Source organism: Phallusia mammillata, chromosome 2, assembly GCF_965637545.1.
Source record: "Phallusia mammillata chromosome 2, kaPhaMamm4.hap1.1, whole genome shotgun sequence".
Taxonomy (NCBI): domain Eukaryota; kingdom Metazoa; phylum Chordata; class Ascidiacea; order Phlebobranchia; family Ascidiidae; genus Phallusia; species Phallusia mammillata.
The window spans coordinates 9,788,389-9,804,021 of NC_137253.1; the positions used below are offsets into that span (position 1 = coordinate 9,788,389).

General features: G+C 35.8%; 3 protein-coding genes across 4 annotated transcripts; 1 reads left to right on the forward strand and 2 right to left on the reverse strand.

Moving 5' to 3' along the window:
- Nucleotides 1-128: 128 nt before the first annotated feature.
- On the reverse strand, nt 129-4,769 carry LOC145214308 (ribonuclease Oy-like). Its single transcript, XM_080082808.1, has 8 exons — nt 4,623-4,769; nt 4,135-4,199; nt 3,688-3,760; nt 3,559-3,626; nt 2,939-3,052; nt 2,835-2,880; nt 2,695-2,766; nt 129-2,244 (listed from the first exon to the last, which is right to left on the reverse strand). Exons 1-8 carry the CDS (start codon nt 4,767-4,769, stop codon nt 2,047-2,049), a joined length of 783 nt encoding a protein of 260 aa, XP_079938934.1. The 3' UTR covers nt 129-2,046.
- A 34-nt stretch (nt 4,770-4,803) lies between these two features.
- LOC145214306 (centrosomal protein 43-like) lies at nt 4,804-6,620 on the reverse strand. Its single transcript, XM_080082807.1, has one exon. It carries the CDS (start codon nt 6,373-6,375, stop codon nt 5,395-5,397), a length of 981 nt encoding a protein of 326 aa, XP_079938933.1. The 5' UTR covers nt 6,376-6,620; the 3' UTR covers nt 4,804-5,394.
- Nucleotides 6,621-8,551: 1,931 nt separating this feature from the next.
- On the forward strand, nt 8,552-15,150 carry LOC145213731 (claudin-1-like). 2 transcript variants are annotated; one of them, XM_080082116.1, is made up of 4 exons: nt 8,552-8,848; nt 12,798-12,959; nt 13,996-14,126; nt 14,549-15,136. In XM_080082116.1, exons 1-4 carry the CDS (start codon nt 8,623-8,625, stop codon nt 14,684-14,686), a joined length of 657 nt encoding a protein of 218 aa, XP_079938242.1. In that variant the 5' UTR covers nt 8,552-8,622; the 3' UTR covers nt 14,687-15,136. The 2 variants fall into 2 exon arrangements, with proteins under 2 accessions (XP_079938242.1, XP_079938243.1); XM_080082117.1 differs by lacking the exons at nt 8,552-8,848; nt 12,798-12,959; nt 13,996-14,126 and adding exons at nt 9,681-10,778; nt 12,452-12,610; nt 13,821-13,951 and having other exon boundaries at nt 14,549-15,150.
- The last annotated feature ends 483 nt before the right edge of the window (nt 15,151-15,633 follow it).

The window sequence follows — 15,633 nt, forward strand, 5'->3', positions numbered from 1 at the left end:
TACTATCACGTTAGAGTCATTTTTTACCGATAAAATAACTTAAATGAAAAGTTATTTGCTACATTATAGGACACATTAAATACACAACACAAAAAGGTTGTTCAACAAACTTGCCTCTAGAATCACGCTTTTACGTATGACTTGTGTATTGGTTGGTGTAAACACATTGAACAAAAAACATCACAAACAATTAGAACTTAACACAGCTGACAAACAACTCGAAAAATTGACAAAAATGTACAGCTCTCAATGGCTTAACGCACAAAAATGGAAAACACAGTAATTCAAGTACTAATATTTGTCCATTAAAAAGGGGTTGGATGTTCGCTATAGGGTATGAGTAAATTTAAGTAACACATGTTTTATACATTTGCCACAAATGTGTACAGGGTGCTACCACATCAGGCAACCGTTATTGGGAAAAAGAAATCGTATTACAGCGCGGTGCGACAAAGCAGAAATATATTACGCTAGTACTTTTCGGTAACTTAAACGTACGTAAATAATTGAGATTCAGGGTGGATTGCATTGAGTTATGGTGCAATAACTGCTGCTAAATGCCAACTAACATTCGGCAAACACAGAAACTGTCACGTGAAATAGAATGACTTAGGCCAACAGTATTTGTAACACAACCAACCAGGAAGTAGATACGTGCCATTTAAAATCGCTGGCCGCTGTGACCAAACAGTAGATTCGGTGGTAGGAATGTCATGTGATATTGGCATGGCATGTCCGTGGTTTTAAAAACTTGTGAGCAAATTGCAAGTTGTAATTACTTTGTTGCTGACTGAGTGACTTTGCATTCTTAACATATTTTTAAAACAGAGTAATAATAATTTCGAGTAACTAAAACATCATTGCAGACAGCATATGACAGTACAGCATACCACTTGTACAAATTCCAAGCAACTCATTTAAGAAATCGACTATCCTAATTTGCATTGCATCGAAAAAGTTAACAAACACAAAAAATACAGCAATACATTAAATTGTAAAGAGTACAATTGTTGGTACTTGTACATAGCCATGGTTATTAAATCATATAATCAATTAAACAGCTCATTTTAGTTGAAATACATTTTAGAGGATTACGGTTTACACAGTATCATGAAAAATGTGTTCAGTTGCAAACAACAGTTTTGGTGAGGTTTTATTGTAACAACTAAATAAAGTGTTTTCTGCCACACTCTTTACTCTAAAAAAGTATTTAGTTACTCGGAAAAAAATCATTTGGGTTGCAGCGCAGTTAACATGATCTCCATTAAATGAATTTGAACAACTCTCACTGATTGTGCTTAATAAGTCAGGGCTAAACACAAAAATTGAAATACGGAAAAAAACAGTACAACCTCGCTATAAAGATGGCTAAAATTTACAAACAAAAGTTTTTGCCAAAAAAAGGAACAACAAAAAATTTTTTGATGAGATTTGAAATGGGGTAAAGTGTGAAAAGAGAAGGGAGCCCAAAAATAACAGTATTGCGCAAAATAAAATGGTGTTTTGCTCGCGACAAACAAAAGCAGACACATTTATTTTCACAGTAGTATTTTACATTAGCAATACATACACAAATTGCCACACTGTGTTACTGTTAAATGCAGTGAAAGCCACCACAAAACCTGAGAAACACTTTTGACACAGTAACTCTATCCAAAACAACAGGTATGCTCAGCAATTATGTAATGGCAATATTCAGTTGTATAATATTAAGGAAAGTCTGTCAAGAGCCAGTACACAGTGCTAAGTACAGCTGTTATATAAGCTTATCTTTTTAAATGGTCAAAACAGTGATTTTGTTGTTGTTAACTGTTACATCGTGAATGTAGGATGGTATTTTATTTGGAAATCACACGGCTTAAACATTTACACAAACAAAAAATGGTTTATGACTGAGTAACAGTCACAGAAAACTGGGACCGAATGAAAACTTCATTCAAAAATGCATAAGCAGGCAATAATTTTTCAATGCAAAGAGCATACCTGATGTTTTAGCATTGCCCATGATACAAGGGCAAGATATTTTGAATTGGAAAACACTGGACTTTAAACGTTGTATTGCAGTGGCAGATATTGCACAGGAATTGATTCAGAGCAGTCTTCGAAACTGGGGTTATAGGGAATACTATCCCAGGATGGTCGGAACTTCAAATGCCTAACACGTCGAGTTTGAACACAATCAATTGGTGTAAAATCCTTTTTTAGGCAAATTTCCACTTGGATTACAGCTTGTTCTTGCCTGTCCTGCAAAAAAATATTCTGGTTTTATGGTAAATTGATGGCAACTGTATTTAAAACAACATTTTCAATGTATGTGGTTGAAACCAGCCAAGCGGTAAAGGTCCACCATCGAGCTCACTGCTTTATTGTATCTTTTATCCCACTTGTTTGACTTGGGAAGTTGATGACCTTAACTTTGCCTCTTTGGGTTCCACTGGGTTAGAACAATGATGTTCAAGTTTCTTAATCAGGAATATAAAAGTGGCCAACACAGAAATTAAACCCAAAGGCAGTTGAGATAACCACTGTGCCATCTTGACATTGTTGAACACAAATTGCAGTATTCATTGCTATGTAAAGCCAGCAAAATCCAGAAGACATTTGTCACAAACAAAACACACACACATATATATATATGCAACTAGCATCCAACTAGATGCCAAATATAATCTTACATACAGAAAAACTACAAACCTTAGAATATATACATTGTATTTTCATGTGAGTGTTGGTTGTTGATTGAATGGCTTTTCTGAAATCACTGAACTGAAATACAACAACAAACATGTAATGTAAAGTTGGCAAGAGTATGAAAAACATGAAAAAGTGCTAACCTTGTATGGTGAAGTGAAAGGCACAATGTTCTGTTTGGCAAGAATCCTGAAACGAAATACATATTTAATGTAACAAATAGTTTCAATTCAGTTTTTTGCCTTACGCTTTAAAATCGAAGAGCCGGTTAAACTTGAGTCCTTGGGCAAAATACTTGTACTCTGTATCCATGGTTGGAAGTGACATTGCACATGTTCCATGTTTTACCCATTCATGTTTCCTATGAAAAGAATATAGAGGTTAAGAGATGAACCGATGTGTTTTTTAAGGCTGGTACAGATTATCAGTACTTAGTAGCTGAGAAATGATATTTAAAGCAAATATTTTATTTGCAGTCGAAGGTCCACATTCTTTCTTTTTCAAAGGCAAAAACCTCCAATGTTGTTTACAATGTGAATGTAGGACAGAGTAAAAAAAATTGTAGTTTTAAGGTCATGCTTCGCTTTTAGTGTATAAATATTAAGGAACATAAGTGCGTAAAATAGAATTAACGCAAGTCCTATCAGGGCATCAGAGCTTTTGACGTAGATTTGCCTTGTTACCAATCAGCAATAGCTAATGCTCAAGACAGAGTTGAACCAATCAAAAACAACATGGTTACAACCGTGTTGTTTATCGACGGTCAATGACAAAAAGGCTGATACCGAAAGCTAAAAAACACTTTTATAAACAATGACATAGTGGAATATATATACCTTTTTAATGAGACAAGTTTTTGTAACTTACCAAAAACTGCACTTTGATTCATCTAAGATCAAGTTTGGCCAGTAAGTTGTGAGTTCAGGTTCAAGGCTCTGAAGTACAAAGGGTCAAAATCATGTATGTTCTTTAAATACATTAAAATATCAAACCTACCGCAACTTCTGTCTCTTTAAATGGATAGGAGTTATTGCAATAAAAGGGTCCCTCGTCACCAATTCTGCTTGGCCTAAAAATGTGTTGTATTGGAGTTGAATTAAGCAGTGTCCAAATACTTTGTTTTAAGCTTTATTTTTTATGCTTGGTGCACAGATATGTAGCAATGTAATGATCAACTTTAAAACAGTGTAACAGCTGCATTATGTGACAATCACCAAGAGCTAGATCACTATAAATGAAGCGTTTTATCAAACGCTTTTGACAAAAATGTAAATAAAACCAGTCAAAAGCTGATTTTTATGTACATCACTTATAAAGAAAACAAGCTAATGCAACCATGCTAACAGTAAGATACTTGTTGCTTATCCAAACAAACACACAGTTAATTTTATACATGTTGTACTGGCACAAAGCATTCGCCTGTATCTTAAAAATAAAACCCACCAAATTCCATGAATAGTCCAAGTTTTTACTTTTCTTTCCATGAAGCAAGTCTCCCCGCGTGTATTCTAGAAATACATACACTAACTATGAAAATATCATACCATATAGTAGCGAAATAGTTATATGGTGCTAAACCACTTAGGGGGCAGTTACCAGTTTTTAAGTGCTTTTTGTAGGAGTGTCAACAGTCAACACAACTATTGCAATGCAGGCCTTCTGCTTTTACACAAAAGTTAGATCAAACCATACAAAAAATGCCCAAGCAAAGAAACAACACAGATAAAAACCTATGCTTTTTTGTTTTTCTTTCATTGTCCTATAGCCATATAATAGCTATCTAAAGTAATTTATTTTTCCTCTTGGCTGAGAAACAAAATACCAAGTACCATAAACAAACAATCTTATGAGTTATGATAAGTCGGATCACTCCCTTTATTAGTACCGATCTGCTATAAACTTATGATTAACCAACCGCTTTTGTTTCTTACATTGATATCAACACAGGAAGCTTGTGGCCACTGTTGAGTAAAGATCAGGAAGTCCCACTGACTTGTCTTGTGCTGAAGAATTCCAAACATGCAAATAAAAGCCATCAAAAACATAATTTGCAACAGAGTTTGTGTGTACGACTTCATTTTTTACTGTTTTTACTACTTGCAGTGGCCTTGACTAAAAAACATATGGAGCTGTTAGGCATTTACCAACAGTACAATGTCACTTTAAAATGAGCACACAATGACTGAAAAACACCATATTCAAATCAGCCAAATATTGTCCCTTTTACACCAACAGTAGGGCAATGTAAATGTGTATCTGGAATGCATGGTGTACAAGAAAAAGTCACAGAAAAATAAGTTGTTTTTGTTGTTGTATTTACTGTCGACTTCTGTAAGGGTATAGTTTTGTATTGTACAATTTATTTTGTTGCTTAAATCATCAGTCTGATGAGTTTGCTAAAAAAAATCATACTGGGCACCGGACAGGAAAATTTTAAATTGTGCCATGCAGAGACTAAAGAGTAATAAATTTGGCAACAATGCACCATGAGTACACAACTACAAGGAAAACAGCTACTACAAAAAGAACTTTAAACAAAAAAGAACTACATTTAGCAAAAACAAAAGCCATAAGGCTAATCAACACACCATGGCTCACAAGTGTTTCTCTTGCTTACAAAATATTTGCTCACTTTTTTATATAGCCCAACCCAAAGCCATTCTCTTGGCAAGAATATAAATACATTGAGTATATTGTTTACTGTCAGATATCCTCTGTGTAGTCCATGTCATGGTTACTTTCACCTAAAGTGTGATCATCAGTCAGTTCAGCATATGAACTTGGTGCACTGCTAAGGAGTCCGTCACCTTGTAGATCTTCGCTAATGCTGGTTTGACTAACGCTGTTAAAATCACCTTCATAGTCTGCACTACCAATGTGATCCTGCATTAGCAAATTTTCAAGATTTTTTTCAACCTCTTTATCGGACCGGAAAACACCTTTGTCAAATTCTCCACTCATATTTGGGGTGCTGTCATTATAACTAGACCGAATGCTTTCACCCATTGCTGGAGAAACAGTAGTAATAGTACTACACAGTTTAAATAGTTTTTCATAGATCTGTATGAATGTAATGCATGAAATGTTTTGAAGGGTTGACCGACGCATTTCATCATCTACAAATGACTGCAGCAAATACCTTGGAAACTCTGGACATAGTTGCGATAAGGCATCAACTGCTTTGGTTTTTGACACCAAACCAGAGTCAAATGAGTTTGAATGTTCTTTAAAAATATTCTTTGCTGTTTCAATGTGACTTTCACTTGGTGTAGTAATGAGGTTAGGTTTCGATGATTGCTTAGATTGTATCAATTGTCCTAATACAGGCAATGCAGAGTTTTCTTCATGTGGCAAGTTCAGATTTTTTAGCAGCTGGTTCCTAGAGTCTGAATTTGAACTACAGCCCGCCTCAACAGTAAAAACAGCATTGGTGTAATCGAGATCAAAAAATGTCAAAAACTCTTGAACTAGTTCTAAATACAGTGGACCTGTAGCACTTTGAGATTTGAAATTTGTTAGTTTTCGATTTGCTCCATGAGAATAATTGTCACTTTGATCTTTGGATTCCAATGCTAGAAATACTCCGGCTCGCAATTCAGCTTTGATTTTTCCCAGGACACCATTCTTTTCTAATGTTTGCAACAATAAATCTCTTAATTCAGTTTCCTCTTCATTCCCAGACATGCCGTTGCAGTTTAAAATTGCCCCAACACTACAAATCAATTCATTACCTTAGCACAATTTAAGCAAATAACAAAGAGGATTACCAACACAAAATAGCATTCATTTTCATTGCACATGTAAGCAAGGCTATTTCGACAGGAAAACTACCATTTTGCGTAACAAGACTTTTGTGCAAGCAGCTAAGTATTTAAATATAGCGCGCAAGTGCTCAACAAAGCGGAATTCACTCCAACTTTTAACTGCCCCCACAGAATACAAAAGGCAAATAACAAAGAAGCTTAAAGCAGTCAAGCGTGAAGTCGGAGATTTTGTGATTTTTATGGCTCGCTAGATGTCACCCTTCTGGGAAAAAACGAAAGATACCACTGTGCAGAAGTGTGTACATATTGGATTTTTACATGATATTGTTGATAAATTAGGCCTTTATTATCAATGCATTTATAAACTTGTGTTTCCTTGATTTATATATTAAGTAGCAATTCCACATTTCCTTGTGACCAAAAAGGGGACAAGTCCAACTTTTTAACAAATGTTAGACAAATTTTCCTAATTATTAGGTAACTTTCCGTTTTAAATAAGTTAGCTTTTCGTAATGGCAAGAAACACATTTCACAACTTACACAGCGTAACGCAGCTGCTATTAAATTAAACTAGTGGTTCATATGTTCTGAAAGCTCAAAAAGTTAATACGTTTAAATGTTAACTAGAACGAGGACATTTTTTCGGAGGGAGGGGTTCATCTTTGTAGATGACAGGCTAATTTTTTAAACAGGAACTGAAAAGTTCCCAAAAAGAGGACCTAATGAATAAAAAGGCTCCGTGTTTTTCAAGTCATTCGAAGTGATATTTACATACAGCCCTCAGGTTGTATAGAACCTTGGTTTTGTAAAATCTTCGTTTCCTCATTTAGTGCACATTAAACCTTTTACTACACTTTCCTCGAAAAAAAAATCAATAAAATGGTCATCAACCCTAAACTACAATAGACAATACGTAATTAGCTGCAACACTTAAACTTAATGTATTAGTTGTGTTTAACACCATCGTTTACCAAGCACATGTTTAAAGATGAAAATAAACTCAAGTGAAATGACATGTAAAATGTAAACAGAATTCGACATAGGAGAAATATTTTATTGCATTGTTGTTTGCTGTGATTGTCGTTCGGGAAGAAACGACCTCTTTTTATAGTAAGCTTAGTTTGTATCAATCTCAAGGTTACACGATTGTTCAAACAAAAGTAAAAATAAACAAACTGGTGGAATAAATTTACAAGCAGTTTGAAATATAATTTTATTTGAGAATGACATGAGATGTTTCGAAACGTTATGTTTTGTACAAGTTTATCGGCTTGTCTTTTTCTTGTCAGGATCTTTGAAACGGTGAATGGTGTACCTATGTTTGGAAAAAAGCCTTTGAAAACACTTGGATGTACTAACCATATAGCTATAGTTTTCATGCTACATCAGCACAACAAGATGTGCCTAGTAACAAGTTAATTTTAATTGCTTCTGTACCTATAGAGTGTTCTGGAAAGTGAATGCGTTTATTTTCTCTTCTTTAACGTAAGCCAACATTTCGCTTCTATTTCGAATGTGACTGTATGTACAAATAAGGAGATGTTCGTTTTTAATGTTCGCAGCGCCCACGTAAAACAGGAACGCATTGAATATCCTTTTTGCGATTGAGTTAATTATTAACTTACGGTTTTCTTTTTAGTTTCGTGCGGAGTGTACGTTACATCATGGTCCTATTTCTCCCTGGGGTGGCAATGTTTGCTCTTTCGACAATTTGGCATGACGCGTCTGTTCCGTTAATGTGTAACTTGTGATAAACGCTTTGTATAAGATCAACCTGTAGGTTTGAAAGAGCCAAAAGGGAACTTGTGCCGTGTTTAAAAAGGTACAGCCACGATGCTTTAGGACTGAGAGGTAGAGTTGAAAATATCGCCGATCTAATAAGAGGATGTGTACTACGAAAAATATCAGATTTAGAAGTTGGTACGATAAAACTTGGACAGAGAAGATTTAGATCTCTGAGCAAAAATAAAAATAGGTCGTTTGAAAACTAGGGGATATCTTTTGAGGGTTCATGCAGTTTTTAACAAAAAGTTATTAGAAAACGTGAACGAGAGCAAGGATTGTAGTAATTAATGTGCTTTTTCATTGACAGATATTTGTGATTTCAACTGTGTTCCTTTACGTTATTGCTGATTTAGTCAATTAATAAGCCACATATACCAAAATCATGGCTAATGCGTGTCCCGGCATTGGACTAGCGATCGGTATCGTAGCAACCATAGGAATTATTTACACCTTGGCCTCGAAAGAATGGAAAAGAAACTCCCAAGTAGCTTCCGCCAATGTCAACTACGGAATTTACTCCTATGAGGGTTTATGGGTACGTTGTACAAGTCCCATTCCTGGCCAGTTCCAATGTGACAACTATGACACTTCGTTCATTGCGCTGCCTGGTAGGTTTTGATTTAAAGATCAACATAAAATTTTTTTTTATAATTTTACATAAGATTTCTATGAAGAAAAAGTATTCGTTTTATTTTTTTGGCTGATTTTGTTTTTCTTATTTAACTTTTTTCTAGTTTTATACTTGAAACTCTAACTTTGATAATAAACGAATATCGTTGTTAAAGTTGTTTTTGCTGTAACTAACGTTTTTAATGGCCTGTTGTTTATTTATTGTTACTTTAACTACTTGAGGTTTTAATTAATCACACTTTGGTAAGTTTTGTGTTCATAAATTTCTAACCTATGTTGTTCTATCTCTAAAATTTGTTACATTTTGTATTAGTAATTTGTTTATAAGCTATGGCGGTAATTAAATCTAAAACAATAATACTTTTATTCTTTTTTTTCTATCAAACTCAGGCAGGTAAGGAGAAATCGATTTTCTTTGTTTTATTTACGCTAACCTCTTTTTTCCGCTGAAAGATAACAATTTTTAAAATGACGACTTTATAGTTGTAACCCGTTGCCCCATTTTACTAACTGTGTCGACACCAATGTTTGCTCTTTGTCGGACGTGACGAACATTTCCCGCCTTTCCCGTGTAAAAAACTGATGACGTAATGTAAAACCGGGCATGTGTGAATCACCCAGGCATGTGACTGTGCGGCTGGGTAGGGTTAATTGTGACTGATCTGTTTACCGTCGACAATTGACAGTTACAATTTCCAATTCTCCCAATGGCATCAAAGAAGTTACCAGAAAAGGGGTTTAACATTTTGAACACATACGAAAACTTATTTTGATTAGCAAATAGGCCTACAAGTAGGCTACGTGTTTTTATCAGTTTACTTTGTTTTTAATTAAAAAAAAAACTGTTCATAGATTTTTGACAAGTTTGGAGCAAACACTTAAACTTTAAATCTACACATGTGTCTGTCTAAATTTAATGTTGGGTTTTGATAAATTGAGCAAAAATAAAACATATTTTTTTGTTTGACTTTTGTTTTTGTTTCCCGCACTCGTTTTTAAGCTCCTAAAATCACCACTTTTATTTAATTCCTGTGTAGCACCGCAAACATAGGTTACGCCACGGACTTACAGGTCAAAAAACGTCTTACAAATTTAATATCTTCCCTATCTACAATATTTGTTCCACCCAGTGCGCAATTTCTAACAAAGGATGACGGTGTTTGATCGTGTAGGTGTGCTTGGTAATATTTGCTCCCGCTTTTAAATGGCTCTTTTATGTTCGGGCCCACTGCTTTTCTTCCACTTTTTCTTTCTTGATAAAAATATAGAAAACGCCTTTTACCCCAAATTTTGCGATCGCTTCGAATAAGGGTTACCTATTTGGTCGCTGGGGTGTTGTATTAGGTGTCGGGAACATGTATAGGAGGGATTAAATTGTCAGTTGCTAAGCTTTTTGAAACTTTTGGCGATTTGATGTTTTTGTAAGGAAAAGTTAAATAAAAATTTTGTTAAGAAAGGGCTTAAAAAATTGGTCAGTACTTAACGTTTACGCAGTTGGCCGTGTATTGATTTTATTTTGGAGTATTAACAATGTATGCTCGACGTATCAAATATAATTTATGTACCAAACAGAATGTTTGCGCACATAGTGAAAGTCAAACGCGCACTTATATATCAACCTATTTTCACAGATCAAGTACCTTATAATTTTATGTAAAATATTTTTCTAACAAATCAAAAAAATGTCGAATGCTCCAAGAATGGCCGGTTTTGTCCTAATTCTTATTGCCACCATTGGTTTTCTGGTTACAACAATTTACCGCGAATGGCGCCGTAACAATATTCAGGAATCCCAGGCCAACTTTGGCCAGTTCTATTCTGTGGAAGGCCTGTGGGTTCGATGCACTTCACCATTTCCTGGGCAGATTCAGTGCGACAACTATGACACAGCACTTATCGGAATACCAAGTAAGTTTGTCAGTCATAAACTTTTAAATTAAACTTTTTACGACTGAAATTTACGACTCTTTTTGTGTACTGACCTTTGAGGCAGAACTGGCAAAACAGGCGAATTTGGCGTAATTGTTAAGCGTTTTTGACGTAACAATGCACCACAGTATTTCGAACGTTTACAGTCAATAACTGACACAACAAACTATATGTAGTTGCTCATCAATGACCAAGTTGGTCGTTTTACCCGAGGCGGTCGTATAAAAAGCATCTTTGGAAATCCATGAAGCGGAATTTGTTTAGAAAAAGCAAAAACCGGGGGTCACAAAAAATAAACAAGGCATAATTGATCATAAACTTAAAAAACCAGCAGGACCAACGCTTCGAACAATGCGAAGAACTTTTTCAGTTGCGTCAAAAACTTGTTCTGGACAACATCAAAACTTGAATAAAGACTGACAGCTCCCCTGCTATCATAGTCTATTTTAGTGTGTGGCTGTAACGGGTGTTGGCATTGCGGTAAAGTCAAGCAACATTGCAGGGTGTTACATTGAATCTGTTACAAGATTGTAAAACGCGAAAACAAGTTTTAAAGGATTGTTCATAAGAGTCATGGTACAAACAGTTGTCCCAATGAGCGCGGGTTTAAGATCAGCCAGCTTCTTTCTTATTATGATATCCACTGGCGGAATCATTTTTAGCCTTATATACAGCGATTGGAGGCATACATCACAGCAGGCCACCCCACCAGCCTTTCAAAATGTTCAGCTTTTTGAAGGCTTGTGGGAGCGCTGCAATCAGAACTTTCAGTCAACAGTTTGTGATGTTTTTGGCATGGCATTTTTCGACCTTCCCGGTAGGTTAAATGCTGTATTATTATATCATGGCAAAAACAAAACATAAAATTATTCTGTGTTTGCACAGGCAAAGGGTTATTCGTCGCAAATCTAGTTTAAACGAGAATGTAAATCGTTTCTAAAATGACGCACAACGCTTAGCAAACAATTCAAATCCTTCGAGACTAGTTTTTCATCAAATGACTTAAGAATTAAATTCACGATAAATATTTACTCGGAGACGCTGCGATCTGTGCGTTGTTCTGTCACGCAAGCACCATAGCTCACATCAGATGACAATGAAAAACATGGCGAAATTACAGTCGCACCCGAACGCACTGGACCTGTTTGTCGAACAGCCAAGCCGATTAATGATTAAACCAAGTTTTATGTTTGCTTGCAATTCCGTTTGCCCTTTGCCGCTCTTTTCAAAAGGCCTCAGCGACGTTACACTGGGCGCCTATTTTTAAATAAAGCGCAAACTGAGCAGAGAAAGGCTACGATAAGCGCAGAGGTAAAGTCAACATTCAAGCGTGGGAGGGAACTGTTTGGTTTGGCGTTGAGTTTTTGAGAAAGCAGAAAAAGTATGGTAATTTAATTGCACTATTTGAAAACTTTCATTTTAAGTCTTAAACTAAACTATTATGGATAACACATGTTCTTGAAACATACAAATTTGTGTTTTTAGATCATAAACATCACAGCAAAACAAAATATTGAAACATGTCACTGACTTGAACAATATTTAGTCCTTAACCTATAAAACCAAGGCATTATTTTACCTTATTTTTTTCCTTTTTTGACAAAATTCGAATTGCGCTTCTTCACAAGAAATAATGAAAAATGTGTTTTCAGGTTACTTGCAAGGAATGAGGGCAATGATGATACTGGCCACTCTTTTTGGTGTTTTCTCTGCTGTCTCCACTATTTTCGGCCTTTCATGCATCTCAACAACCTCCGAAAAGCAGAAAATCATGGCCTGTCGCGTCGGGGGGCTTCTGGCCTTGTTGGCAGGTAGACCCTGATCACCAAGCAGTCGGCAGGCCGTTTTGCAGGTTTTCACAGGTTCTAGGTTTGGATGAAACTCAAGAAACATCGCATTGGGCAAACAAACAAACGGACATTGACTCTCTTATAAACACTTTCAGCCCTCAGTGGGAAACAAACACTAATTGTGATTCCTTTGTTTTCTGACGAACAGCCGACCTGACGGCCCAGCGCGCAATGATGTGTATTGCCGCCATCATGTCTGTGGCAGGGCTGATTGCGGGCGCGCTAGGACTTGAATGTGTACGAGTTATGGAAGGAAGCAAGGGCAAGGTTTGGTCTGGCAGAGGTGGCGGTGGTGCCATGATGCTGGCAGGTAAATTGGTGACTTCAAAATGCTGACGATGCTTTTTTAACTTGTCTATGTAGTTGTATATTAAAGTCGGGACAAATTTGAAAAAGTTTATAAAACCAAGACGTGTGTTTGATTTTAGCAATGACTGTGTGCCTAAGGGTTTATAAATGCATAAAAGTTTTGTACTACACAAAAGAGTGACTTTTTTAACACTTTTAGAACTGGCGCATAAAGTTTGTATATTTTTTGTTTCTGCGAAAGCAATTTTATCCACGAAATGACCGAGCGGGCCTTTATTAATTCATGTGTGTATATTTATGCATGTAGTGCAATTCTTTTGCGAACTATGCATGTTTTTATTTGTTTGTGTTTTGCCAATGAGTGTTTTAATTTCAAACCTCATCAATTCATACTACGTTCATTTGTCAAGATTTCACATGTCATTGAATTACAATTTCACGTTTTTCGTTTTTATTCATGCATTTAAAAGTATCTGTAGGCTATGTTGGGTTGATAATTGCTGTTTTTTTTAAAGGTATCACCTTATTTTTAGCAATTTGTTTCTGTATTTTCTTTGCTTTGAAACCTATTTGTTTTCACAATTGTGTTATTTATTGCAATCATTAAAATGTACTAACCATCATTTCTATTAATTGTTTGTTATAATTTTTAACAAATGTGTAAAATATTTACCATATTTTTTCTTAAATAATTTCAACAACTAAGTTATTTTTTCATCTGGAATATTAATTCGGTTATTTTTTAAGAATTTTAAAGTAAAATTTGAGTAAAAATCATCGCAATTCATTTGGTGCGATATTGGATTGTTGCCTAATTTCCAAGTGCACTAATCAATCAATTTGCTTGTGGTATGTTAATCAGGGGCCCTCTGCCTGTCTGCGGTCTCCTGGTACGCCGCCCAGGTCATCTACGAATTTTTTGATCCGCTCCAGCAAAACGGCTCCTTCAAATACGAATTCGGCTCCGCTCTTTACGTGGGCTGGGTTTCATCGGTATGAAAACCAATTTCTTATTGCTTTATATCTTATTCAAACAGGTGTGCTTACTTTGGCAAGCGTGTCCTGGTACGCTGCCGGCGTAGTACAGGAATACTATCAACAACAGCTTACCAATTCGGCTTTTCTTTACGAGTTCGGTTCTGCTTTATATGTAGGATGGATAGCATCTGTAAGTTTTTTTGTCAGTGACGGTTTGACCAATGAGCGTGAACTTCAATTCCAGCGGTTTGTGTAGGCTATACGTGATATTGGTTCATGCATTTCAGCTATAATTGCCGTACGTGCATTTCTGGGTAAAATTTTCTGCCAACAGATCAAGGCAAATCGCCCAAGTTAATTTTGCCATTTTATGTCATAAATAAAAATATGTCTCTGATTACTAAGTTTGCATGCCCGACTTAACTACATTCAAACCTAACTCTGCTCTTAGCCATGCGTTTAATACATGGTTCTTGGTGTTTTTATAAAATTTAGCCCGTGTATGCCAATTATTTTGCATTGTTATAACCGCCCATTGATTTGAGTATGCATGCTCCATGGTGGTGTAAAGAGCTTACAAACCACATTTTGAAGTAACATGTATTTTTATAGGGTCTGGCTATTATCTCGGGAATTCTCTTGGCTTGTTGCACGTGTGGACAGGAGGATGACAATGATGACTACAGATACAACTACAAACCACCACAGAAATCATCCCAACCACCTCGCAGCGCGACTGAGTACGTGTGAGGATAAGGGATTCTGCTGGATGGATTTTGATCTTTTATTTAGCTATTCTGCTTGTGTTTTTGGCCCGTTTGTAAAACTTTTGTACATGCTCATTTGAATTGTTAGGCATATCATATTTTTTGTGACAAAAATTTAAAAGGACCAAATTACAATTTTATGTAACTGAGTTAGTCATTTGTGGATTTTACTTTTTGGGCCGAGCTATTTTTAATTTAATTATTTGAGAAAGCGATAAGCGCTTTTTAATCTATAAATCTAAAGCTATTTTGAAACTTTTGCTGTGCCAGTACGGTGCTGTTTTCGCGATGTAAGTGTTTTTTGAAACTTTGTGTCGTCTATATTCATTTCGAAATCCATTGCTCGCTACATATAATGCCACTTTACCAAATTGGAACGTGGTTGGGTACTTTGTAAATACAACAACAAAAGATTCGTATTGCATTGGTCTTGATGACATTATTATGATAACTTTACACACTTGAAATGTTTATGGCAGCCTTGATCAATTGAACATGCTGAACAAAATTTACACAGCAATGTTTTTTTAAATCTAAATATGGGATTTTCGCAGAGAACCAGGATAAAAATAACAAAACGTTTAAAAGAGCCATCATTTGGCCGATTTGGGAATTAATACTTTTCAGGAAAAAACATGTTATATAAAGCAGGGGTCGGCAACCTTTTTTGCTCCCCGGACCGCTTCTGAAAGTGAAATTTTATCGCGGACCGGTCTTCAAAAAACTAAAAGTATTTAGCAATAAAAACGCTTAAATTAGTCTATCATCCCCGGAATACATAGGCAAAATGTTTTATAGCATCTACCCTGAAAAATTATACGGCCCGGTAACAAACTCCTCGCGGACCGGTACCGGGCCGCGAACCGGCGGTTGCCGACCACTGATATAAAGTACTAGTTTATAATTTTGCCAGCACATATAAAATTCTCA

Coding starts and splice junctions, on each gene's coding strand:
- LOC145214306 (XM_080082807.1), bottom strand. CDS start 6,375: ATGTCTGGGAATGAAGAGGAAACTGAATTAAGAGATTTATTGTTGCAA.
- LOC145213731 (XM_080082116.1), top strand. CDS start 8,623: ATGGCTAATGCGTGTCCCGGCATTGGACTAGCGATCGGTATCGTAGCA. Junction 8,849..12,797: donor TTCGTTCATTGCGCTGCCTG/GTAGGTTTTGAT, acceptor TCTGACGAACAG/CCGACCTGACGGCCCAGCGC. Junction 12,960..13,995: donor TGGTGCCATGATGCTGGCAG/GTAAATTGGTGA, acceptor TTATTCAAACAG/GTGTGCTTACTTTGGCAAGC.
- LOC145214308 (XM_080082808.1), bottom strand. CDS start 4,769: ATGAAGTCGTACACACAAACTCTGTTGCAAATTATGTTTTTGATGGCT. Junction 4,200..4,622: donor CTTCCTGTGTTGATATCAAT/GTAAGAAACAAA, acceptor ATGTATTTCTAG/AATACACGCGGGGAGACTTG. Junction 2,881..2,938: donor CGGCTCTTCGATTTTAAAGC/GTAAGGCAAAAA, acceptor ATTTCGTTTCAG/GATTCTTGCCAAACAGAACA.